The sequence below is a fragment of the Neolamprologus multifasciatus genome, chromosome 9, assembly GCF_963576455.1.
Source record: "Neolamprologus multifasciatus chromosome 9, fNeoMul1.2, whole genome shotgun sequence".
Taxonomy (NCBI): domain Eukaryota; kingdom Metazoa; phylum Chordata; class Actinopteri; order Cichliformes; family Cichlidae; genus Neolamprologus; species Neolamprologus multifasciatus.
In genome coordinates, this window is record NC_140447.1 from 25,262,719 (window position 1) to 25,288,301 (window position 25,583).

At 38.9% G+C, this 25,583-nt stretch overlaps 1 protein-coding gene across 1 annotated transcript; it reads left to right on the forward strand.

Annotated features, from left to right (window-relative positions):
- The first annotated feature begins 1,588 nt into the window (after positions 1-1,588).
- Positions 1,589-20,940, forward strand: phex (phosphate regulating endopeptidase homolog, X-linked). The gene is made up of 22 exons (XM_085173282.1): positions 1,589-2,111; positions 5,860-5,916; positions 6,053-6,214; positions 7,097-7,180; positions 7,494-7,720; positions 8,745-8,813; positions 9,861-9,977; positions 10,192-10,275; positions 10,829-10,971; positions 11,536-11,629; positions 12,443-12,571; positions 12,826-12,927; positions 16,270-16,347; positions 16,471-16,574; positions 16,900-16,958; positions 17,187-17,241; positions 18,678-18,745; positions 18,824-18,954; positions 19,187-19,252; positions 19,449-19,553; positions 20,485-20,561; positions 20,647-20,940. Exons 1-22 carry the CDS (start codon positions 1,988-1,990, stop codon positions 20,747-20,749), a joined length of 2,238 nt encoding a protein of 745 aa, XP_085029408.1. The 5' UTR covers positions 1,589-1,987; the 3' UTR covers positions 20,750-20,940.
- Positions 20,941-25,583: the final 4,643 nt, after the last annotated feature.

The following is a 25,583-nucleotide window of genomic DNA, read 5'->3' on the forward strand; positions in this document are numbered from 1 at the left end:
AGTGCCTCGGGGGGACTGTTATTGTGCATTAGTGCTATATGAATTAAACAGAATTTAACGGAAATTAATATTCTGTACAGGTGCAATTCACAGACACAGATACCTGCTAAATGGAAACCTGATAAATATCAGTCTAATAAAATACTAAAATCACACCTAAACCAGTTCTTCTTGGTCAGTTGATTTTACAGAACAAGGCATATTATTTGTCAGATAAGTCTTTTAAGATGTTTAGGAGCTGTCAGTCAAAGCAGTCACACAGTTACTGTAGCTTTAAGCCTTTCCAGTATCCAAATGGTGCTAAAAGATGTTATAAAGTGGTATACGATCAATATAAGGCCAAACTGTTTTTATTAGCAGGTTGTGAATACTCTTAGATGTTGGAGCCAATGGGATTCCCGTTTGACTTCCTTTTAAGGCCAGCTTCAAGTGGCCATTAGAGGAAGTACAGGGTTTAGTCACTTCTTCACTGCCCTCAGTTTTTAGTTCCAGAGGTTGCTGCTTGCTTGTTAGTGATATACTGTTCTTCACTTTTTTCCTGCTATCGTGACTATTTGGATGATATTATTGTGATCATACCTGCTTAAAAACTGTACAAGCTAATAGGCAAGCATACATTACAACTGAGAGATAGCCTGCAGCTCTGAAACTGTAATATTTGGTAGTTACACTAGTTTATTGTTTTCTTATTACCTGCTGTTGAATATCTGTAAATATTTCCTCACAATTAGGTTACACGTTGCTAAGTTATTGATCATATTTATGCAACTTGAGACTGAAGGATAACTGAAGGTTAATGCATTCTTGATTCAATGGATTCAATGGATTTTTGTTTAGTTTTTTAATAGCTGGAGCAACAGAACCAGCTCTTGATTTCCAATCTGTAAAGCAACTGAAAAAATTAGAGACTAAAAGCGGAGCAGAGGCAATCAAAACACTATGAGTAGGGTCCCAGTTGAGAATTGAGACAATGAGATATAAACAGGACACAAGTGATTGTTAGTCACAGGGGTGAACAATAGCATCGTGGTCTGTGTTTGATGAATGGGTGTTTTTAGCAGCACAGGAAGTCGTAACTATATAAGGGCTTTGTGGCCGACGCCCCAAACCCTAATGAGCACGTGCAGAAAGAGTTCTTACCACAGTGAAGGGGGTGAAGTTGAAGGCCAATCAGGAGTCTGCGTTGTCACGGTCATCTGCACTTCAAAGAGAGTGAGAAAGTAGACAAAAACAGTGATGTATTTTTACAGACAGCAGCAACACCATCTTCATCATCAGATTAATCTGCAATAATCGGTGTCCTGTGAGGATAATTTGGTTCTAGTTCACTGGCTGTCTGATCTGATAAATGTTTCAAGCAGAGCGCCCTGCTGTTCTGTACATGAGATTAGGCACACACGTTTCACATGTGCGCCATGAAGAAGAAGTGCAGCTGCCAGAGCAGACACATGCACAGATAAGGTCCTGGTTCTGGCCAATGATTTTGTTTTTGTTTTGTTTTAATATATGACCTCAGTTCATGTCACTGGGAAGACTGGTCTGTAGTTTTCTGCTGGGAAGGAAGGGCAGAAGGGAGGGTGGGTGCAAGGCAGGGAGGAGTGCTGGAGGAGAGGAGGAGGGATGGAGGGAGGAACAGTCTGAAGAGCCAGAGTGAAGTTTGAGTAGCTGCAGATAGACAGAGAGCAGCAGAGAGAGCAAGACAGATTGGGAAAGTGATCTGAGTTCGGGCTGTTAAATTGAGGGAAATTTTAAATTCTCTGAAATTTTAGAGATGTTTGTAGGACTTTTGGGCATTTAATTTTTGCCCAGATATTAGACTTTTGGGGCCTATTTTTCTATAGTTTGGGATTTTTATTTATTTTTTTGCCTGTATTTAGATGATTAATGTCTACTTCAACTCTCAAGATTTTTAGACTGTAGGAGTAGTGTTTTATCTGTGTGTGTGTGTGTATGTGTGTGTGTGTGTGTGTGTGTGATATAGTAAACCATGGAGCTGGAGCATTTAGGCGGCGGGGGGGTTAAACCCGAGAGGGATAGCAGTCGTCTCTACAAGATAGCTCTGGCCATGTGTGTGTTACTCTGCGCCGCTCTGCTTCTTGCTCTCATACTAGGTAAGTCCACCCCAAACACACACATATATTTATATATGCACGCATTTTCCTTATCCTACATTATAATTAGTTAGGAATCCATCGTATGGGAATGTATGCATGGTGTCCTCAGATTATAGTACATGCAGACTGTAAATGACACATGACCATGCGAGTGGGAGCAAAGGTCTTTGTGGAGGCCTCGCGGGTAACTTGTGTAGAACTATTTTAGGTTCATGTAAGGTTTCATACACGCCCACTTGCACACGCACAACTTTGTGCTCTCCGTAATGCACAGTGGGACTCAAATCTGGACACTAGTGGAACAGAAAAGAATGTGTTTTTCACAGCTCTTCCTGCAGAGTGTAGTATTTTTAGCAGGGATATGTGTAACGGATTGCAAGTTATTTATTTACATCAATTTAAGATGGTGCTGTAAAAGATGGTAGGTGCTGGTAGGTGTACTAAACCAGTAATTTGCATGCTTTAGATTAGCTAAAGAAGGAGCTATCTCACACATATCCACATAACACTGCAATAAAGGGGGCAAAAAGGAGTAAGATGAGTTTAAACAAATATATTTAACATCTATCGCTTCCATGGGAATATATAAAATATAATTAAAAAGATAATAAAGCGTGGGTAAACTCGGGTTGACTTCGAGGGCTGTTATTTTGATGGATTCCCATGGATTAACACAATCCTAGAGCTGGAGAGCTTTTTTGACTGTTCTTTTATTCTAGGAGTAGGTTTAATCCATGCCTGGGGACTGTGTAAGAGCGCTGTATGCACTCTTAGCTGGACTTTTCCAGATGTTTCCTCCTGACTACGTTCACACTGCAGGTCTTAACCTCTTAACCGCTCAATTCCGATTTTTTGATCAAATCCGATTTTTTTGTCTGCTTGTTCACACTACAAATAAAACGTGACAGCAAACGCGCTGTAGTGTAAACCCTCAAAGCGGCCCGCATGCGCAAAAGACGACGTCACACACAACCCGCTCTGTTTAGACCCAGACCAAACAGTGTTTGACTGATGGTCTTAATATAAAGACTTGTTTCGGATTTTACGTTTCCCAATTTTGCTTTAAGTTATAAAGTTATTTTGTTATTTACAAATGGCCTAATAATTATCCTTATTGCTGTTTTAGAGAAGAGCGGTGCTTCAAAGGATAGTTGGAAATTTCTGTCAGAATCTGCAGATTATACAGAACAAATAAAATGTTCACGTTTCTCCAACGTTGTCTTCCCAACAGTTTCACTGGATGGCCAGGAAGCGTTCGCGACGTCTTCTCGGGCGCTGATAATTGGCGTCTGTCTTGTGTCAGTGACGTAAAAGACTGATTTAATGCGACCTGACCGTTCAAACAGCAGTCGCTTTCTGAAACATCGGATATGTATCGGCTTCAGTACCACATACGAAAGTGACCCAGATCGGATTTGAAAATATCGGATTTGTCCGTTCACACTGTCATACCATGAACGGATATGGGTCGCATAGGGTCAAAAAAGTCGGATTTGATGCGCTTTCGCCTGCAGTGTGAACGTAGCCTAATTGTCTGTTCTCAGATTCATTATAATTTATTCATTTTTTATTTCTGTTGAAACAATGCAGTCAGTTCCCTCTGCACAGAACATGTGGACCTTCTTTCTCAACAGTAAGATTAGTTACTACTCATAATAAAAATATATCTTTTTAGATGTATTATATTATATGCATTTCTATAATGGTCAAATTCTCAATTTTTGCTCAAAAGAAACAGTTTGGAGAATTAGAGCATGCTCACTCTGATATTTAGAAATATTAGAAGTGGGCAAAAATACTGGGCAGCTGTAGCTCAGGAGGTAAAATGGGTGGCCTACTAATTAGACAGTAAGTGGATTGATCCTCGGATCCTCAAAGTACCTTTTCCGCAAGATATTTAACCTCAAGATGCCCCCAATGCACCTACTGGTGTGTGAGTGTGTGACTGTTAAAAGCACTTAGGCATGATGTGTGCGCTACATCAGCCCATTTACCAAATAGCTAGCTTGCTTTTGTCTGGAGTGAACAAATATGTCTATATGCTGTTTGAAAGTTGTGGTTTTGACATTGTAGGAAATATTGCAGCATGGCTCCAGAGGAACTTTAAAGAGAGCCTGATTAGCTATATGCTCATTTTTTTCCAGTCTTTCTGCCATGCTTATAGTTTGGATTGTCATCACTCATGTGCAACTCTGCCTTCAAGATTTTGAGGAGAACATTTGAGTAGTGTGAGTGGTGCATGGCTGTGAGGATGGCTGTAGCAGGGAGGGGTGCGGGAGTAAGTATTGTTTTTTTTTTCGTTATTGAGGGAAGGCAGGATTCTTGTGGTTTCATTGAAGTGTAATTACATAACAGCCCATGTATGCAGTCCCACACACCCACACTAATAGAACCCCCCGTCCCCATCCATGTGAATGACCAGACACAGGAATGCTGCTTTGATTTTTTTCCAGATATTTTTAATGACTTTAAAGAGTGTGAGTCTTAAATGTGCGCTTGTGTATCTGCATGTTTGTGTTGGTGGCTTGTTTGGTATCTCAGTAATGGACATAAGTTTGGTTTTAGCAGTGACACTGGAGCCTCAGTCGCGAGTGTGTGTGTGCGTGTGTGTGTGTGTGCGTGTTTAAACCCCTGTGTATGGGCTTCTGGGTGAGAGAGCGCCTTGTTGAGTTTGTTCCAGGCCAAGCAGTTCATGCAGGGTTGAAGCTGTTCTGAAAGTGGCCACAACTCTCAACAAGCAGCTCTAACTAGGCAACAAGGCTGGTGGACCTCAGAGGTCAGACATTGCGGCGCAGCACCGTAACGCTCCACTCATCCGTTCACAATGGGGATTTGGTTTCTAAATCTGTCCACGGATCCACATCGCACAACAGCGGTTTCTGCCAGGAGGTTAGAAAGGCAGGTTTTTGCTCACCTTCTATGAAGGGAAGTGAATGGGTAAACCTCCAGTTACAATGCAAGTAGCTTAAACAATGGTGTGCCTATTCTGTTTGTTTTGTGGTGTTTTGATTGCCTTTCGCAAAAGCAAGCGAGTAATGTCACACTTAGTGCGTCTTTCAAGAGTGTGGGCAAACATGACTGTTTACTCTGTCTGAGCGCTCTCCAGCTGTATCAGCTTTGCTTGTTTATCTCGGTTTGAACCCTTTTTCCTAAAGAGTGGATAGTAGAAATGTCCTCGACTACATCCTTCTCCAATAAGTACTGTCATTTTTGGGTAATTATTGCATAATCACTGGTGGGGGGAGTATTCAGAGGCTGAAATATATGTAATAATGCTTCAGTATAGTAGTGCAGTGTTCCAAGGTGGAAGTCCTGCAGTCAAAGTTTTACAGCCCCCGTAAGGAAGGGTAGACTGTATGTTTATACAGTTGAGAATATAGTAATTTTGTTTCTGTTGAGTTCATTTTCTAGAGCATTTTTTATGATATATATCATTACAACAAAGAGCATGAAAAGTCAAGTTTGCACAATATTTTCAAACTTATACATTTGCTAATAATTCATCCTTGGATTCAGGATATCTTGTGAGATGAGGCAGAATTTCAAAGAGACATTTATGCATCAAATATACAATAACAGTCTGAGTCAAAGTTGATTTTTTGACCCTAGAGCTGGTTTTGCTCGAGGTGCGGCCTTGTGAAAGTCTCAACTTCCACCAATCTGTTGCAGAACTGAACTTGTTCGACGTTTGTGCGCATGCCTTCAGTTCTCAAACTTTACCAGCAACTCTTTTCCTCTTCCTCAGTGTCTCAAAAATCCAGTCAGGAGGAGTTCTGTCTGACCCCAGAATGCATTGAAGCAGGTGAGAAGAGGCGCTAAACGGTCCATCTTGTACGTTTAGCGGGTTACATATGGACTGTCTTAATTGTGACCTAAGTACCTTATGCTTAAATGTCATTGATGGAGATGTGTTTTTTTTTTTTTTTTTATCTCTGTAGCGGGGTCTATTCTAAGTAAAATGGATCAATCTGTAAACCCCTGCGAGGATTTTTATGCTTTCTCTTGCGGTGGGTGGCTGAAGGAGAACCCAATTCCTGAAGATTCGTCCTCTTACGGCATCTACCCCTGGCTTAGGCAGCAGGTTGACATCCGACTTAAAGGTTTGAGAATAAATTCCTCATCGATGTCCTAATAAGCATTTTGGTTTTCTTACAATGTTTCAGAAGTTTGGAATAATGAAGTATAGATGTAAAATGCATGTACTGAATGTAAATGTATTTCCTTTAAGCTAAATTCTTTGCTGCAGACTGCTCTGAATACTTTTCAATTTTTTTCTGCTTTTAGGACATTGCTGCAGTTGTCTTTATATGGTCATCTGGTACAAACAGAGCACACCCAAGCTGCTCGGCACACAGGAAGTTAGTCAGTCAGCAAAAAAGTGCTCTTTTAGGGAGAGGTAGCTTAGCAAGACAGGACCTATAATGGCTTATTTCAGACACAAGATAAGCATAAGATCCAGTATAATAATAAATGAAAATATTGGAATTACAAAACAGAAAAGGAATAGTGCTAGATATTCAATTCATATTCATATTTATATAATGCCAAACAACAACATTTGCCTCAAGGTGCTTTATACTGTGCCTTGGAAACAGGTGACCCCCTGTGAGCAAGCACTTGGTGGAAGTGAGAGGGAAAAACACCCTTTTAACAGGTAGAAACATCTGGCAGAAGTAGGCAATGATGCAACCTTTTTCCTTAATAGGAATTTCATTAAAGGTCATGAACAAGGTTAAGTGTTTCCATTCACTGGACTCTCACTTTCAGAGTATGCTACTGAAATAGCATAGTGCTCCAACAACACTGCAAAGCTCACATCAAATTTAAGAAAGGAGATTAAAAATTCTAAATCAATACAGCAAGCATGTCATCATTTTAATCCATACATTCTTTTTTCAATTCTACATTAAACATCAGCCATTATGCATCCTGACTGTATGGCTAAGTGTGTTATGATGACACAGACTTTTTTGCTCCATCAGAATTACTGCAAGCTCCTTCTGACCCTGACGAACTTGAAGCAGTGACCAAAGCTAAGACCCTGTACCGCTCCTGTTTGAATGAAAGTAAGTCACGACACAGATGTTTGCTCTGTGGATTTGTGGGGATTTTGTTTATATGAGACCCTCAGAATTCAAACCCTACAATTAAATGTCCTGACAAAGTAAATCATTTACACAAAGACACATTGACTCTGAAAACAAATAAGGTAGGATGAGCTTTTATTGATCCACACGACAGATCTGGGGTAATGGAAAAGCAATAAGAAACATGGGTGCAGCACAAAGCTTGAAAAAAATAGCCACATGAGCTGTAAAAATAGTACAAAGAAAATCAATAAAGTTGTGTATACCATTTGTTGTGTGTCTGTGTTCAAAGCTCTATTGGAGGAGCTGGATGCCAGACCAATGCTGAAAACACTTAAACAGCCAGAGTTTCGGTGGCCTGTTGTGGGTGACGGGCGCGGTGGAGAATATCAGTGGTCAGAGAGTCAGTGGAGCCTCTTGAAGACGCTGGCAGCGATGAGGAATCAGCACAGTAAGAGCGTCCTGATTCGCCTGTACGTCTCCCCTGATGACAAAAACTCCTCTCACTACATTATCAAGGTCAGACATTTTTCCTTCATAGCCCATCACATAACTCCACTGTAAGGCACATTTTTATAGTATTGCACTTGCATTGTTGGATTCAAGAACTTGGAGAAAAAGAAGTCCATTTCATCTCACTATCAAATTACATTAATCCCATTTTTTTGTTGCTTGTACTGAAGTACAAAATCCACAATCCCATACACTGTATATAAAAGATGGACATCTAAAAAAGAAAGAAAGAAAAGAAATCGAACGAGGCAAAAAGAAGCCTTCTTTATAGAATCCATGAGTTAAGGACAACATGACTCTGTTTATCTGTGAAGTCATAAACTCATCTTTTCCCAATTATACTCTATGATCACAGTTGGTACTAAAGTTATACAGATGTTTATTTTTTAAGTTATAGTCCTGTTTAGTCCTTGTGGTTGGAAAGTGTCAATTTCTCAGTTAGATCCACCCTGCAAAGTTGGCAACGGCCAAAACAATTTCTGTAAACCAGTTTGTAAGGTCAATGCTATATCCATCTTTTATATACAGCATTTGGTTCCAATTTTGTAGAAGGACTGAAAGTTTAGGTTTAGAAATTTTCATTGTTAAAAAACTGTGGGACCAGACAGAATAAGTACCTTTTCAACAAAGAAAATTGCTGTTATTCATTTTTGTTTACTTCATTTTTGTAATAATCAATGATCGTGTGCTCAATCAAAAGGCACAAAAACAGTTCAAATGGGCCAATCATTCTTATTTTATTTTATAAGAATGATGTGTACATGCACAGGCTATTCTTATTAAAAGAAATCACACTGTGCCAAATTATGACATTCAAAAGTGAATAAGAGCAATATTTTTGAACATACAACCAGAATTTAAAAGCTAATCGGTCATGCGAACAGATCAAAGTTTCAAAGCCAGGTGAGTTATTATGTATCCAGCTTAACTTCACTAGAATATAATGTATCTGAAACCTTTTGGAACTGTTTTGAAAGACAGCAGTGTAAAAAGCAGCAGAGGCTAACCAGTGCTTTCTGTCTTTATGTAGCTCGATCAGGCATCCTTGTCTCTGCCTTCCAGGGAAGATTACATCACCAACACCTCCTCTGCTCAGGCGGTGAGTTTCCGCTTTGCCTTCATGCATCTTACCTTTTAACCAAAACTTTCCGTCCTGGATGAGTGGTAGCAAAAAAGACTTTTCTTCGGAACAAGAGTTTCTATTCAGACTCAATACGTCCCTCTCTGTGTTTTCCTGTAAAAAAAAAGATTTCTTCCTCACCTCAGTCACAGAGTTCTCACTCAAAAGGGATTGTAAAGACCTAAAGACCTTTAGAAGCTATAAATTTAAATAGAATTGAAGATATCAAATAAGGCTTTTTATAATCTGTATAACTGTGAATTCCTTCTTATAACTTCAAATCTAAACATTTATGAGTGAAGACCTGTTGAAGCCCTTGAATTTAGAGTAGTTCAAGATATTCATGCAAAACTTAAAATAGCAGAAATGTAATTTAAGGATAACAAAATGTTTTTTGAATAAAACCGCTCTTGTATCACTTTCTTTTTTTTAAATTGTTTCTAATTGTTTCTTTTTTTGTACTGATCTGGCTTTAAATATTTCTGAACCACTCATAAATGGATACATTTGCATTTATATATATTAGTAGGACCTTAATTCGCAGTTTTGGGTTTCGCATGGTTTGTGAAAGTCATAGTTCTGAATGTAAATAAATCATGGTATCTGCAGTCAGCAAAGTCTGTTTTTCTCTGCTGTTTATAAATCATTTCATTAATGCAAAAAACCCCTTCTGAGCCTAAACATTCTTATTAATAATTTATCTGATCTGCTAACTTTAACACACTAATATTTAAACTTTCTAATGCTTTATAAACATCATCAGAGAGCAACACAGATTGGATTCCCTTTTTCAGTCACCATGAAGCTATTTGTGAACATAAATGTCCCTTTAAACCACTGAAGATTTTTCTGCTGCTGTCTGTCTCTCCCTCAAAAAAGGTAATAATAAAAAAAATACATTTCACTGAATACTGATACAGTAGCACAAGGGTATGTGAGTGCAGATGCAGGCGCTTGATTGATGTCTGATGATGCCTGATAGCTCAGAGCAATGAAAGAATGAAGTCTCCCTGTCTCTCTCTCCAGTATCGTGTGGCGCTGCTCAGTTTGATGGTGGATGTGGCCGTCATGCTGGGCGCCCCAGAGAAAGACGCTCTGACCCAGATGGAAAAGGCTCTCGCCTTTGAGACCAAAGTGGCTCATGTAAGGATGTCATGTCAGATAAATATAATCCCGCTTAATGTATGAAAATTATTAAATAGGTCTCTGTAGCTCCAAAGCTAATTAAAACTCTACATTATTCTCTGTGAAATATGGCTGCTGATTCATCAGCTTCGCCAACAGTATAACAGGAAATCGTTTTTTGGACAAATTTAGGATCAGTCATGCTGATGACAATTGCTCTCTGTGTCTGCAGATCCTGATTCCCTATGAAAACCGCACCAGCGAGAGCATGTACCACAAATACACGCTCTCTCGCCTGCAGCGCTCAATACCTCAGGTACTTTAAAAGAATGCAGAAAAACCGCCAGAGCGAAATCAACCTTAGCATCAGTTAAAACTGGTTTGAAACCAAGTTGTACACGATTTCCTTGTCCTGTTTTTCCTGAGAAGTCTTCCTACCAAGCAGGGCTTTCTTCAATAGTACCAAACATTTCTGTTTTTTTGTGGACTGTTTCGTTTCCAAGGTCAGAAGAAAGATCAGTACAGCTCTGATGGTGAATTTGTAGCTACTGAGAGCAGAAACTCAATCAGCAAGTCAAGGAAACTGCTTTTATTGGATTTGTCTGAAATGTAACTACAAGCTTCATGACATGTTTAACCTCTATACGAACCGAATTAGAAATGAGGACTGCTGATATTTTGTATTTACCTGTGCACAAAAATGTAGTTCACAAAAGTTGAAATTGAACTTTGAAATTGAAAAAATACAATGCGTGCAGGTGTTGCGATGCCCAGCAACTGAAGTAGCTGGCTTGGTGAATATACTACATATTTCTATATGTTGTTAAAGACCTTTCGTGCTCTTTCTCCTTCTCTCTCTATCGCTGTAGTTCGATTGGCTTAATTTCGTAAAAACTGTGGTGGAGTCTAAAGGTGACCCGGATCGATCCATCTCCTCCTCTGAGCCTGTCATCGTCAGAGTTCCACAGTACTTCAAGGAACTTATGAAGCTCATCGAGGCCACCGATCCCCGGTACAGACTCCCTTTCTATCGTGGTGCCTTGTTGACACAATAGCTTAAAGACACTCTTCATACACACCCTATTAATAAATACAATTGTTGGTCCCAATGCGAGCTAAACAGTGTAGAAAACTGCCTCGGGTAGTTTACGTGCATCAGCAAAGCAGATGCAAAATCTGCAAGCAATAGGCAATAAAAGGGTGCGAAAGCTACACAGCCTCAAAGTTCAGATGCTTGGCTTAATGGCAGGATGGTTTTAAAGAAAGAGCAGCTAAAACAGTGAGGGGCGCAGTAGGCCCTGTAAAAGAAAAATAAGGATTATTATGTAATGTATGTCAGGCAAAGCTACTCTCGTAGTGTAAAAATTGAAGAATTGGCACCTGAGATAAACATTCAAGTCCCCTTTAAACTCAACCCAGTCCTCATAAAGGACAGATATAATGTACACACACAGGCACAGACATGAGCCCACACTGGGGCTCGAGGGCACCTGTCGCTCATTACAAGTGTTTTACAGTGTGTAATGAGATTACATGTAGGAATTGAATTAATGTCCATGTGTCTCTCGCTCTCCAGGACGGTAGCGAACTACGTCCAGTGGAGGACAGTCTTTTCCCGGATAACCGCTCTGAGCCGTCGTTTCCTCTACAGATACCTTGACTACGCTCGGGTCGGTACACAAATCGATGTCCATATATGATCACTTTTGAATGTTTTGAAAACAACTGTATTTTAGAAAAGCTTAAGAAATGCAATATTTTGAACGTTAGCATTTAACATGCTAACCGAGGCCTGTTAAATCTCAGATGTAGCTCTTGGGTTTTTCACAGTTTCTCAGAGCAAAAGTCTGACCTCGGGTCAACTTATTAGGACATTCACTCCTTGGAAGTCTGGCTATCTTGAATGTCTTCCAATTGTGAATAATCTTTCTCACTGCAGAATGATAGACTTTAAATTGTTTGAAAATAACCTTATAACCCTTCCCAGATTGGCTGGCACCAACAGTTGCTTCTCTGAAATCATTTCTGATGTACTTGCTTCTTGGCATTGTGCTAACACATCTTCCAGACCTGCAAAACTGCCAAAAATCTCTGCTTTTATAAAGGTGCTCAAACTTGCTGATGATTAGTTAATTGGGTGCATTTCATTAGCAGCGGCAGCTGCTCATAATTCTCTTAATGTACACTTTTTTTTCTTTTTTTAAATGTTTCAAACCTAAACCTTTCAAAATAACTACACTTGAAGGTTTCTCAGCTTTTCTCAATCTCTGTTTTTAGGTCCCAAAATTCTTAGTGAGTTGGGGAAAGATTTTCTAATTTTACCAGCTGGTAGCTTCAAATGTGTTAAACAAATCATCCCCCCTCCCCGACTAAAGCGACTCAGCGTGACGTCTTAAACACTCTCGTTAATGGAAACTTGTTAATGGAAGTTGTTTTTTTGGAGCGATGTCACCTTGAATTTCCGTCTCTCTCGCCCCCATTAGGTAACCACGGGAACCACCTCTCTGACCCCGCGCTGGGATAAGTGTGTTAACTATGTGGAGAACTCACTTGTTTATGCCACCGGCCGCCTTTTTGTCAACACACACTTCCAGGAGGACAAGAAACACCTGGTGTGTGTGTTCCCATCATATCCTAAATCCTGGCTCAGCTATTTGAGTTTTCTGTAGCTGTGTAACAGATGAGTGCTGAGCTGTTATGTCTGCCTCACTGTATGTGTGTGTGTCTGTGTTTAGATGGCAATGATGCTGGGCCTTTTTGCATTTTTTAGAAACAGCCTCACTTTGCTATAAGTGAGAACATTCTTGGTTCGCGTCTGAAAATCTGAACATTTAAACTTCTGTTTCGTACTTGATTTGTTTCTTAGATGGAGGAGCTGATCGATGGCATCCGCTGGGCGTTCATCGACATGCTGGAGAAGGAGAATGACTGGATGGATGATTTAACCAAGAAGCGAGCTGTGGAAAAGGCACAGTTTATTCCATCTTTTCTAATCTAAACTGTAATATTAAAAAATATTTGGATATGTGATGTGAATTTCAAACAGTTTAATCCAAAACTGGCCCAAAAAATTGAATGAAATACAGCAGTGCATTAAATAGTGAAAACAACCCCCTTTCTGAACAGCTGTGTTAGTCACATCTAACCGTTAAAACAAAGTCTGACCTTACTGTAGTTGCAGCAGCTGGAAACAGCTGCCAAGCTAGAACAGATACTATTGTTCTATCGGTTCGGGAAATCTGTTAGTATTTACTGGCACCACTAAAGAATATTTATACGCAAAAAAGAAGAAGTCCATTACTCAACAACCCAACAACAGTGTCTCTTACGTGGTCCACCATAATCCTTATTTATCTTATAGTCAGTCTTGGTGAGGTTCTTAGGCATAGGTCATACGGGCCAGAGACCCATCACTAGGGATGGGTACCGGTATCCGGTGCCATGATGGCACCGGTTCTGACATAAACGGTAGTAACCAGACCGAAAAGCAGCGCACATTTCGGTGCTTTATTTCGGTGCTTTTTTTTCCTGAGATGTGATACACTTTGAATTCTAGCCAATCATTTTACGTTTCCGGGGATAGTAGGCGGGTCCAGGTACGTACGTTCTTTTAGAGCAGAGCTACAGATTAAAAATGCCCAAGGCGAAGCGGTCAAAAGTCTTGCTGTACTTCACAGCAAAAGATGCAAACTCAGCAGCCTGCAACAAGTGCTTTAAGCTGATACTGTGGAAAGGAGGTAACACCTGAAATCCGATGAAACACCTGGCGACGCATAGCGTTTTTTTTAAAAGCCGAAAAATGCGCCGTATTTGATAGCTTGCTGCGAGACCTCACACCGAGCGCATCTACTGCAGGTGTGGTGCCTGTTATCGGACGAAGAGTTAGCAACATCCCCCAAAAAGCTGAAGAGTAGAGTCCTGGCCCCTAGCCCTGCCAGTGTAGCAGAAATGATGAGGATGATGATGGCAGCAGCAGCCGTTCTTCTCTGCGTGAGTAGCTTAATGTTGTTCGTGTATAATTTACGTTGAGTAGGCTAACCACGTTATTACATTAATGTATGTAAGGTGAACTAGCAAACACCATCATAGCTACATGCGGCTGTCTTCTTGTTTGATGGCAGATACTCCCTTCACCCTGGCCAAAAAGGCAAAAATGACCAAATAAAAAGTGGGAAACAGTTAAACATGAGAGGTTTTTGGATAAAGTTTTTGTTTTTTCCATTGTTAAAGCACCGGTTCGAGCACCGTTTAAGCACCGGCACCGTTTCAAAAGTACCGGTTTGGCACCGGTATCAGATAAAACCTAAACGATACCCATCCCTACCAATCACCATAGAAAAATGAGTATTCCCTGAGCAGTTGGCAAGTGGTTGAAGGAGGTGGTTGACCGTTACTTTCTCGTAGGAACGCTGCGTTACTGCGTTACTAAAACCGTGAGTTTTTTGCGAGAGTGTCTCATGACAGTGACGTAAGCGAGTGCGACGTTCGTGACAACAGCTGTGTGCAAATCAACAGTGGATCATATATCGAGTGCGGGAGAGAGTATGATCGTGCAGCGTTTAAAGCGTGGAAGTACTGACCTTATTTTGAGTTTGATTCCATAAAAAGTGACAAAAATATTAGTGTCCGTTGTGCGTGGGAAGAAAACTTATTTTTACAGCAAACCCCCCCCCCCTAAACTTCCAAGCAAGCGCCGAGTGCGCTACCACGTAATGGGAAACTCACAGAGAAACTCACGGATTCTTCCACTGACCGCTGCGGCACACCTGCACCAGGGTAAACTTCCGCCTACCCTGCTCCTGCTTTACAGGTGAAAATAGAGCAAAAGGACCGCTAGACAAAGGACTTTATTTATTTTCTGCTGTGTTTTACTTGCATCTATTTGAAAGAGTGAGTGTAAACACACACACAAAAAAAATATTTTATGTGCTGGAATGTGCAGAAAATAGGTTTAAATGTTAAACAAATTTCTTCCAGTCAGTGAATGTTGCATATAATTCAATTTTTGCTTGATGCATAAAGTAAAAAGATTAAAACTAATAAAACAAGTTTTAAAAAGAGACTTTTCCATTTGATTATATTTTGTATGATGGATTATGCAGAAAAAGTAGAATTGGGCTGAAAGATCTATCGCTTTATCACCTATTCAGGTTGTAAATCGTGTTTTTTAAAAGTAACTAAGTAATTAATTACTTTTGAAAATAAGTAATCAGTATAGTAACGGGACTACTTTTTGGGGAAGTAATCAGTAATTAGTTAGTGATTACTTTTTTCGAGTAACTTGACCAACACTGGTCACTAGGTGAAACTTGTCACAAAGAGATATATGATGCTCAATATTTTTTATTTTTACCACTTAACGAGCAGTTGGTAAGTCTTTGCGGACAAGTCAGCATCTTCCCTACAGGCAACAGCATTGATCTGTTAGTGCCCAAAGCAGTCACAAGGATGTTTTCGGTGCTGCACACTCTTTGTGACTGATTTCACCTTGCGACTCAAACCACTCACCAGTCAGTCAAGGAATACAAATTTCCCCTAGTGACCAGTGCTTTCCGGGGGGGTTGCTTCCTGTTTAAAAGCCTGTGTTAGTGATGCTTTAATCCTTCCTTTTATCTCTTCCCTCTTAGAAGCCACGTCTCCTTTTATTAACTTTTAACTTTCTTCTACTTGACTGGAACCACAGCCCCGAACCACAGTTTGGTTCGGGGCCTTTTATGCTGTGACCATAAAATCCATAAAATCTTCTCTTGCTGACATCAAACTGAGTGAAAAAAGAGTGTTTAGAGCAGCGCGACACCTGAGCTTTTGGCTGTCACATTCTCATTGATTGCAATTGTCATGTGTTCTCACTGGAACTGCAATGATTGAGAGAAAATACATTATCATAGGTTTTCATAAAGTCAGACTCAAATGTGTCCAGGATCTTATTGCTAACACAATTGTTTTCAGCTCCACTCACTCTTAAAATGTTTTTGATGCCTTTCAGCTTGAACCGAGCTACTTATCATTCACCAGCTTTGCTCAAGCTACAATACTGAAACCATTTAAAGAAATTGGGTCCATTTTATGGCAAGCATATAGACCTTCCTAATTAAAAAGGATTTTGCTGTAGGGACCCGGCAATGTTTCTGTGAAGACACTTTAGCCTATGACTCTCACAGTGCTCTCTTTTTATTACTTTAATATCATTTAAACTTACTCATTCAAACTTATATTTGCACTCTCTGCCAATTAAGTTTGACTGAGAGTCTGACACACCTTTTTATGTTTAATTTAGATTTTATTTAAATTCTCTTATCTCTCTCTAAAGGCACATGCAGTCCTGGCTAAGGTTGGCTACCCAGAATTTATTTTGAATGACACCTACCTCAATGAAGATTTGAAGCAGGTCTGTTTACATTCGCACAGCACCAGCATCATGTTCCTGCAATGCTTTTTTCCCTTTTCATTTTGAAGATGGAGGAATGTTGCTATTTAGAAGTAATGTGTAATCTGTTTGTGTCTGCTTCAGCTAGAGTTAAAAGAGAATGACTACTACGGTAACGTGATGCAGACACTGAAGTTCATCGCTAAATCCGATCTCTCCTGGCTACGAAAGAGCGTCCCACGCACAGAGTGAGTGGCAAGTGTGAATACTTAATTAGGCACTGTGACATCATCCGTTTGATAAGGAGATACATGTTGACACTAGGTCCGTCCTAAAGCATATGCAGCTTTACTGCTTTTTGACTCTAATGGGCATTATAATATATAAAATAGACATTGTGATGTATTAAATGAGACTTGAAATTAGGGATACAGCAACAGGAGTCGCCCCCTGTTGGCCACTGGAAAGAAGGAGGCACTTCCTTTCTTGCCTTTCTTGAAGCTCCAGCGATCGTTTATAATCAGGCTATGGTTTTATGTCCTTATTAATGCCTAATGTGTGTTTGTGTTTCAGGTGGTTTACAAACCCAACAACCGTGAACGCCTTCTATAGTTCATCCACAAATCAAATCAGTAAGATATACATTCATTACATTTTGTTTTTTTAATCACTCAGTTAAGTCCTGACCAGACAGAGTAAAGCACCAATTCGGGGTCAAGATTTTGTGGGATTTCCATTTTTTATTATTTTTATTAGCAAACATAAGATTGAAAAGCTTTGACCTTATGCAGTAAAATATCCTGTTTGGAAAGAACTCAAGATACACAAAAAGAAAAATTATTTTTGGTCTTCTTGTTTAGGATTTCCTGCTGGAGAGCTTCAAAAACCCTTTTTCTGGGGAAAAGAGTATCCAAGGTGAGTCATCCCACCCAAGAGCTGACTTTATTTTAAAGAAAAACCTCCTATTAAAGAACCACAGCCTGGGCAGCATTATTGTTCTCAACAGATCTATAAACTGTCCTATATTAAACATTGGCTTGACAGCTTGATTTTATTTTGTAAAGCAATTTCCCACAGCAACACAGCACAGTAACATTTGTCCATGCTTCTGTTTTTTTTACCATATCTGAGACTGGATGACAAGCTATGTAACAGCCTGCCCAGCTGGAATGGTGCTGGCTTCTATTGCTTTCTTTTTATTGTGTTCTTTCCTCTTCCTGATGTTTTGTTCTCTGAGTGATACTTTACATCATTAAACTAAAAGTTACTGAATGAAGAAAGTAGCTCATTAACTGCCTGCTAGCTGTCAGTTTTAATGCTCTTTAGCTTGGCCGCTAATAGAAAAATAACTGCACACAGTTTATGTATGATAGGATCCAGTGGTGTGTGACGACTTTTACAAAAACTCAAGCAGAGACAATGACAAACAAAAAGAAATTATCTTCCACTGTTTAACAGGACAAATTGTTGTTTCAGACTATGAAACAACCGTTTCAGGATTTAGTGTTGCATGTTATGCATCTTGCAGCACTCTGTGTGGTCATCTTCCCCTTTGTGCACTTCTTGGAGGCTGAAGAATTATTAAATGTTATTACTTTTATAGTTATCATAAAAAAAATATTTGCCCTTAGGTGACAATGATCTGTGCCGGAGGAACATTTAAGAACATTTAGTAGAAGTAATAACACACTTTGATTGGTAAAAATCAATATTACTGCTGTTTATGTTTGAGGTTGGTTTAAATATTTAAATATATTCTACTTGGTACTCAATTATATACTTGTAATTGTTCTAAGGACCATTATAGCTAAAAGGGTCTGTGCACTGTCAATATCTACATGAAGACTCAAATTATTAATGAAGAAATAAGGTAGTGTATTAAACAAAACAGCTGTCTAAAGATGATACACTCAGTATAGACAGCTCTCGTGCATGCTAATCTGAAAGTACTGGTGAAGTCTGTAACTGTTAACTGTGTTCAGAGCCTTGAACGCAGAGCCAGCAGCAACTTGTTTAGCATTGCTAGTCTCCCTCAGTCTCCCATCAAAAACCAGAGGTTTATCCACAATGCACATTCCAATGGAATCATAGTCAAGCAGAGTCAAATGTGCTTCCAAAGACAGAGGCTGCAGCCTCAAGATGTCAATCGTTTAAAGAATGGATACAGTGAAACCAGAATAATTATGACAGAATTCTGTTTGAGATGTTTGTGTTTAGACTTCATTGAACAGGCACTGCTTGCATACTTCCCTGATTGAGCACCACTGATAGAATCGAATCCTCTCTTGAAATTCCACAAGACGTTGATTTGTGCCACACTAAAATCTGTGTTGTTTTCCTTCGATTTACAGATCTTTAAGTTACGGTGCCATCGGGGTAATAGTTGGACATGAGCTAACGCACGGCTTTGACAATAACGGTAAATAATATTTGCTAATAATGATTTCAAAATATAACATTTGCGATTGAATAATAATGAATTATGTGGTCTGAACAGGTCGCAAGTATGACAAAAATGGCAATCTTGAACAGTGGTGGAGCAACTCGTCCATAGAGGCCTTCAATGAGAAGACCCAGTGTATGATTAACCAGTATAATGGTTATCACTGGAAGGAGGCGGGCCTAAATGTAAGGAAACAGTCTGAATGTGCAAAAATTTATAAAAAAAAAAAAAAGAAGAAGAAAAAACTGCAGATGTAGAATGAATTTAAACCACTTTTCTAAGAAACTGTCTAAAAAATGCCTGTGTATAATTGGATAATTATCAAAGCCAAGCAATAACTGAAGACTGTTGTTCAGTTCAGACGTTTCTGATGCATTACTGCCTTTGTTACTCTTTTGTAAATGTTTTGCCCTGCAGGTGCGGGGTAAGAGGACCCTGGCAGAAAACATAGCAGACAATGGAGGATTAAGAGAAGGATTCAGGGTATGATCTATGATTTAAGAAATTATTTTCTACAGGAGCTGTCTACTTCAGACATTGTGAGCTATTGTTTAAAAAAAGGAGCAATTTCCTAATCCTAAATGAATTTGTTCCCTTAGCAAAAATGATGAAGAAGAATTAACAACGTCATGTAAAGCAATCCAGATGAGAGAATGTTTATTTCACTGTTCTTGTGTAGGCGTACAGGCGGTGGGTGGATGAGAGAAGAGGTGGTGTGGAGGAGCCTCTGCTGCCTGGAGTTGCACTGAACAACAACCAACTGTTCTTTTTGAGCTATGCACATGTAAAGACACTTTTGTACACTATTTTTCACTACGCTCTAAATGCAGTTTTTCTGCCAGTGTGTGTTAGATCTGAAGACCTTCAGTTGATTTGCAGGTCTGCATAGTGATGATAGACCGGTAATATTTGGGCATTTTCCTATGGGAAATGCAATGTTTGGCCACTTTAACATAATGTTTGAATATAAACCAAACCATATAAACCATTAAAGTGTATTACATAAAAATAGTATATACATTAAAATTGTACTTCAGTAAAATACTTGAGTAAATGTACTCAGTAACCTTCTACAGCTGGTTCTATCCATGCTGGAGAATCCAATTGTACTTCTCATGGCCCCCTTGTGGACACATCCCTGATGTGCTTCATTTCTTAACTACAGTTTTATGCAAATTTAAAGAGTTGGTTCTTGTAATTCCTAAAAGTGTCAGTAGGAGGCAATGCTGCTCCTCTCACGCTGTCATTTACTGAAACAAATGTAAAATATAGTTGAACATATCTATTTCTAATGCTATCAAAACCATAGAGATGAGAAAGGTTTGAAAATCGATCACAGGGCTTTCATGCTGTGTTCCACATCTTGGGTACTGCTCTTGTTGAGCTGTTAGAGTTATTTGTTCCCCTTTCATGCTGTCTAGCCAAACAGGATGTCATCGTCTTTTACTGTTTCCATGTGTGGAAAATGTCTGGCTACTCAGAATTATTGCATTTATAGAAGCATGCATGTGTGATTTTGCATTCAAATGCATTCCTGTCTGTGGAAATAATGAAATGGAATGGCCTCAAATGGAATGCTAGAGAAAAGTTTTCCTTTCGGATTTTTATTGTAATATTGCATGCAGTGGCGCATGTTAAGTCAGAAACTTCTGAATACGCATATGTAATTTTGAGTATCTAGCAAAGCATTTAATCGGTGTGTTTGTAATGCGCAGGTGAGATGTAACACATACAGACCAGAAGCGGCCAGGGAGCAGATCCAAAGTGGAGCTCACAGTCCACCAAAATACAGGTGAAGCCCGCACGCAGACACACACATGGACACACATAGCAAGAACCCCTCCAACCTGACCTTTATCGTCACTCATGTCCTGCAGAGTTATTGGAGCGATGAGTAACTACGAGGAATTTCGGAAAGCATTCAAGTGTCCCGAGCCGTCGATTATGAACAGAGGAGCACAATCCTGCCGGGTGTGGTAACCTTCGACCTCAGCGTGATACCCCCGAAAAGGCTGATAATGCTGGATTTATCCAACATAGTTTACATGATAAGGGAACAACATTAAAATGAAGTAGAGTTGTTCTCACTGAAACACCCTAACACATACACAGCGTTTGGGTAAGTGTGGATCTTTGACCTGAAGCCCCTTTCAATTGGCTAACAAGAAAAATGTAACTTTTTACAGTCATCTTTCTTCCTTATGTCACATAAATTAAAGTTGAAGATTCTTATAAAGGACCACAGTTACAGGGTTGGAGACAAACATGTTTTTGTGACATTACAACAACACAGCTATATGTGCTGTACATGCAGCTAAATAAAAGCACTGCATTTACATGAACTGCATTTCTTCTGAGAATTTATGTAATGTAAATGTACAATGATGAGAACTTTTCTACTGATTACAAAAATATATTCCAGGTCGTTTTTTGTGACTGTAGGATACAGATATATCAGCTCAGCTCGCATTTATTTGTCAGCAGCCCAAATTCTGAACACTGTACACCAAAGATTAGTTCTTTAAGTAAAGTTACTTAATATTATTTTATTTTGAAAACCAGTATTATAGAATCTTAAGTGATCTTAATGTAACATCTAGCAAACTAGATCAGGTACTTTGTCTGTGAGTTGGAACTTGAGTGTGTGTGTGTGTGTGTGTGTGAGTGTGTGTGTGGGCCCAGATTTTCCTTTGACAGTCTTGCCTTCTGTTTTGCTTTGTTTCAATCTTGTGTCAGACATTTATATTCATTGCGCTGCAGTTCAGCCCGAGGCAAATGAACTTACAGAATTACAAGCACTCAAACTGCAGCATGCGCTCTCATTTGTCTCTGTGTCTCCGTCAGTGGACTGTACCGCTGAGGTGCATTCACACCACAAAATGATGTTTCTTGGGAATAACAGGAATACTGTATGATGCATAGTTTAAATTTTTTGTCAGAAAATGGGAAAGAAGTATCTGTTGTAATGATTTGGCTGTGATTTGTTGACTTGGTATCAGCCTGCTGGTCTTTTTCTTTATTTAGCATTTTGTTTTTAATAAAGAAATCTGTTGTGAAATTACACTTATCATTCTAGAATTAAATCTACCGATTAAAATCATAAAACAAATATTAATTATTTGAGTTTTTAAAATTTCTGTAAAACTTTTTTTAGTGTTACTGCCAAACAGTAGTGCTAATGTTTGATTCTGTGCCAATTATACAGCTGTTGAGACCTGTTGGTAATCCCTCCTGCCAACAACTGGTTAGTAGGGAAAAACTGGTATTTCTGATCTGGAGAACAGTTTATGGCAGTCTCTACACTGTAAAAAATGTAAATAAAGAACAAACAAACAAACAAAACAAAGAATGTGCTATTAATTTTCTGCCAGTACATTGTCTGTTTTTTCTTTGTTTATTTGTTTGTTTATGTAAACTACAAATGGTAAAAAAAAAAAGAATGACTAAATTCCTAAGAAATGCTCTTACTTTAAAATAGTACATTGTGCTGTATTTTTACAGATTTCTTTTAAAGTGTCTATTAAATTGGTTAGAAAGGGAGTGCTACACACAAAAAAACCCTGTTTTTCATAGGGTCAGGACTAAAAGAAAAAAATTATGATACTTAATTCAAAATAATATAAAACTGGATTAACTTGTAAATAACATAAATTTGAAATTTGTGATCAATGGGCAAGCCCTAGTCCTGTAACTTTACTGTCAGTATTTTAGTAGTACGATATCCACTGTAGAAATGATTAGATTGAAAGCAGTGTGTATCATTACAGGTCTTTGTCTTCCTTTTTTCATTATTATTATTATGTCTTCTGTTTTTCTTCGAATGTTTTTGTAAGTTAATATGTGACAAACTTTTCATTGTAATTATAAATTTGTATGCCGTCATAATGGTCCACTGATTCTGTTCTTCAGTTTTGTTTTGTTTTTTAGGTTCCAATAAAACTTCTGAGACATTACACTGTACCACCAATTTTGCCGTGGTTGATAAGAAGAGACAAAAAAATATGTGTGCGAACAAGAAAGACAGCTAGAGTGATGTAGTGAGCAGTGGGTGGAGGGTGCTGATGGATGGTGGACAAAAGACATAAAGAGATTGAAAGCATGTCCATTTATTGATTTTCCTCCGGACTCGCTATTACACACACTTACACCACATCACATCCCATTCATTTATGTCAACAGTTCCCATGGCAACTTGTTCTGTGTTACAGGAGGTGCTGTGTAGTCTTGCGGTGTCCAGCAGGGGGTAACATTAATGACTTGTATCTGTGGCAACACCAGCGGCAGTCCCATCAATTCACACCAATTAGAAAAACAGTCCACTGCTCCAGTCTGTCTCTTAGTGTGTGTGTATGTATGTGCGTGTGTGTGTGTGTGTGTGCTGGGAGGTGTTTAGGTGATTAAGAGACAAAGGGGAAAGTAAGTGAGATGCTTATACGAGCAATATAATGCATCAAGCACCTGGCAGGCATTCTTGTCTTCTAACTGTTAATGGAAGTTTCGATTACCGATGTGCTACACAAGAATCAGAACAAACAACGGAAATTTTTACTTTTTATTTCTTTTATTGTTGCTTGTCTCCTCGTGCCCTGTCAAGTATTTGGACTCGACATTTGAGTTGATTTTATAGATTAAGACATCACAACTTTTGTATACAGAAAAACATCATGACAAAATCCATTAACGTAAAGCAGTAGAAAACTTTTGTCTCCCTTTTGTTTTCAAAACTATTTCACATTAGAAAAATCACACGGCACAAACAGAAATGTCACAAAAAGCATAGGCTGCTGATAATATTTCCCCGTGCACCAGACATAGCGGAATTGGCTTGATTTGTCCCCAATATACCTTTTACTACTCCTGCTAGGAAATTCATCTGGGTCGGAATTTTCTCCAGGTCCCAGGTCAGATTGAATACGTTTTCTTTTCAAATATTTATATATTGCTATTATGCGCTGCATTGTTTCACTTCCACCATGACTATGTAATTTCTTTTTCGCCTTCTTCTGTTTTACGGGCAGTTGGCAACCCATTTAATTGGAGCAAGAAATTACACTGCCCTCTAGTGGAAGAGAATGTAATTGTTTTGCCAGGTGAAACCCGATAGTCTTTCACGGCACACCTGATCATTTCTCACAGCACACCTATGTGCCGCGGCACAGTGGTTGGGAAACACTGAGCTAACTGACTTTTTGCCAGCTTGTGTAAAATGTAAGTATTCCTCTTGAAAAGATTTTGTTCAATCAGATGGTTCACAAGGCTACACAAAAAGGTTCAGGTGCTTTGCCCTAATTATAAGACTAATTTTTATAAGATAGTTATAGATTATTTTATAGATGTATTTATTTTTTAATAAATAAATCTTACATGGACTCCAAAGAGCTAAGTGATTTCAACTATTAGCTGTGTTCACGATAACTGTTAGAGTTGTGTTATGCAGCTCAGATAGCCCAGGTTAGCTGTCAAATAGATATTTTGATGAGTCACATTTTCTATTTTATTTTTTATTTTATTTAAACAACTTATACTTGATTTGTTTTAGCTCCAACATTTGGATAGCTAGACTAAACTTAGCTATACAAAGACTAATTTTTGAGTTTGGGTTTTTGATTCTCCAGTTGTTTTACCTATATTTGTGATTAGAGAAGCTCTGAGCTCTGTTGGTCGCTTTTATCCAGTATGTAAGAGAGCACAATCACCCCTGCTTGACTTTCTCAGTGTTTGTCGAGCAGTTATGAGTAATAAGCCCATTCCTGACTTGGTGCCATTACATCACTGACTTGTGATAAATCTACTTTAGTGGCCAGTGTAAAAATGACATCTAGGGTGATTAAACCACTGATTTGCCACCCGGAGGCTATCTTTGTTAAACACTACCACACTAATCTGCACACTTGAGTAAATCAACTGACACATTGACCCCAAGAACCACTGAAAAAGAGGCAATGTACTGTCTATGAAAGCATCGAATTTGTAAGATTTTTATACTTCTATTTTCTTTACTTCTGCAGGTTCCACAGAGTAAAGGAAAACTGAAGTGAAAGGTAAAAAGAAATTGTAACCTCTACATATTTTTATATGTCATAATTTTTTAAAAAAAATATTTTTAAGTTCTATGCTGGTCCTAATGAAATGCTGAGTTTTGATAAGTTGTATCAATAAGCTGCAGTAGATTGGCAACCTGTCCAGTGTGTACCACATCTGTGTCCCTAGAACATCTGGGATAGGCTCCAACCCATCCATAACCCCGATCTGGATAAGCAGAAGAAAATGAATGGATGGATAATTGAGTTCCTGTGTATTTTTCACCACAGAAAATGCATGTATTGCCTTCATAACAAAGCACAGCTGTGCTTTGTTTGATGTCATTATTAGCTTCCTTTTGTCAAACATTTGCCCTCATAAACATCTATGTTCTGAAAGCCGGGCTTTGTTAATTAGATACTCAAATTGTCCAGAGGGACCTCTTCTGATGTTTATGTAAGTATCTGTGCTCTTATTATAAAGAGTCAGTGATTTTGTTGACTCATCCTGCACTCCACGTACAAAATAACTGTCAGTCCTTCCCGTCTAGATGTTTCTGAAGAGGTTGGTTTCATCATACAGCTATGGTACCATTTTGGCCATTGTGAATAGATTATAGTAATAGCATGTGAACAGTATTGTCTCAAATTTTAAGATTCACAGCTAAAGTTCAAGAAAATTGCTATGTCACAATATGCAGATTTGATCCATTCTTATTGAGCATGGTAATCAGCCCTCCTGATTTGTCAAACTGAACAGCAAAAGGCTTTTGAGTGGATGTCTCTTAGCACAG

What these genes read in the sequence shown, in the direction of transcription:
- phex (XM_085173282.1), top strand. Translation starts at nt 1,988, where the DNA reads ATGGAGCTGGAGCATTTAGGCGGCGGGGGGGTTAAACCCGAGAGGGAT. An exon ending in CCCAGAATGCATTGAAGCAG is followed by an intron (nt 5,917 to 6,052) that starts GTGAGAAGAGGC and finishes TTATCTCTGTAG; the next exon opens with CGGGGTCTATTCTAAGTAAA. An exon ending in TCAATGAAGATTTGAAGCAG is followed by an intron (nt 16,348 to 16,470) that starts GTCTGTTTACAT and finishes TGTCTGCTTCAG; the next exon opens with CTAGAGTTAAAAGAGAATGA.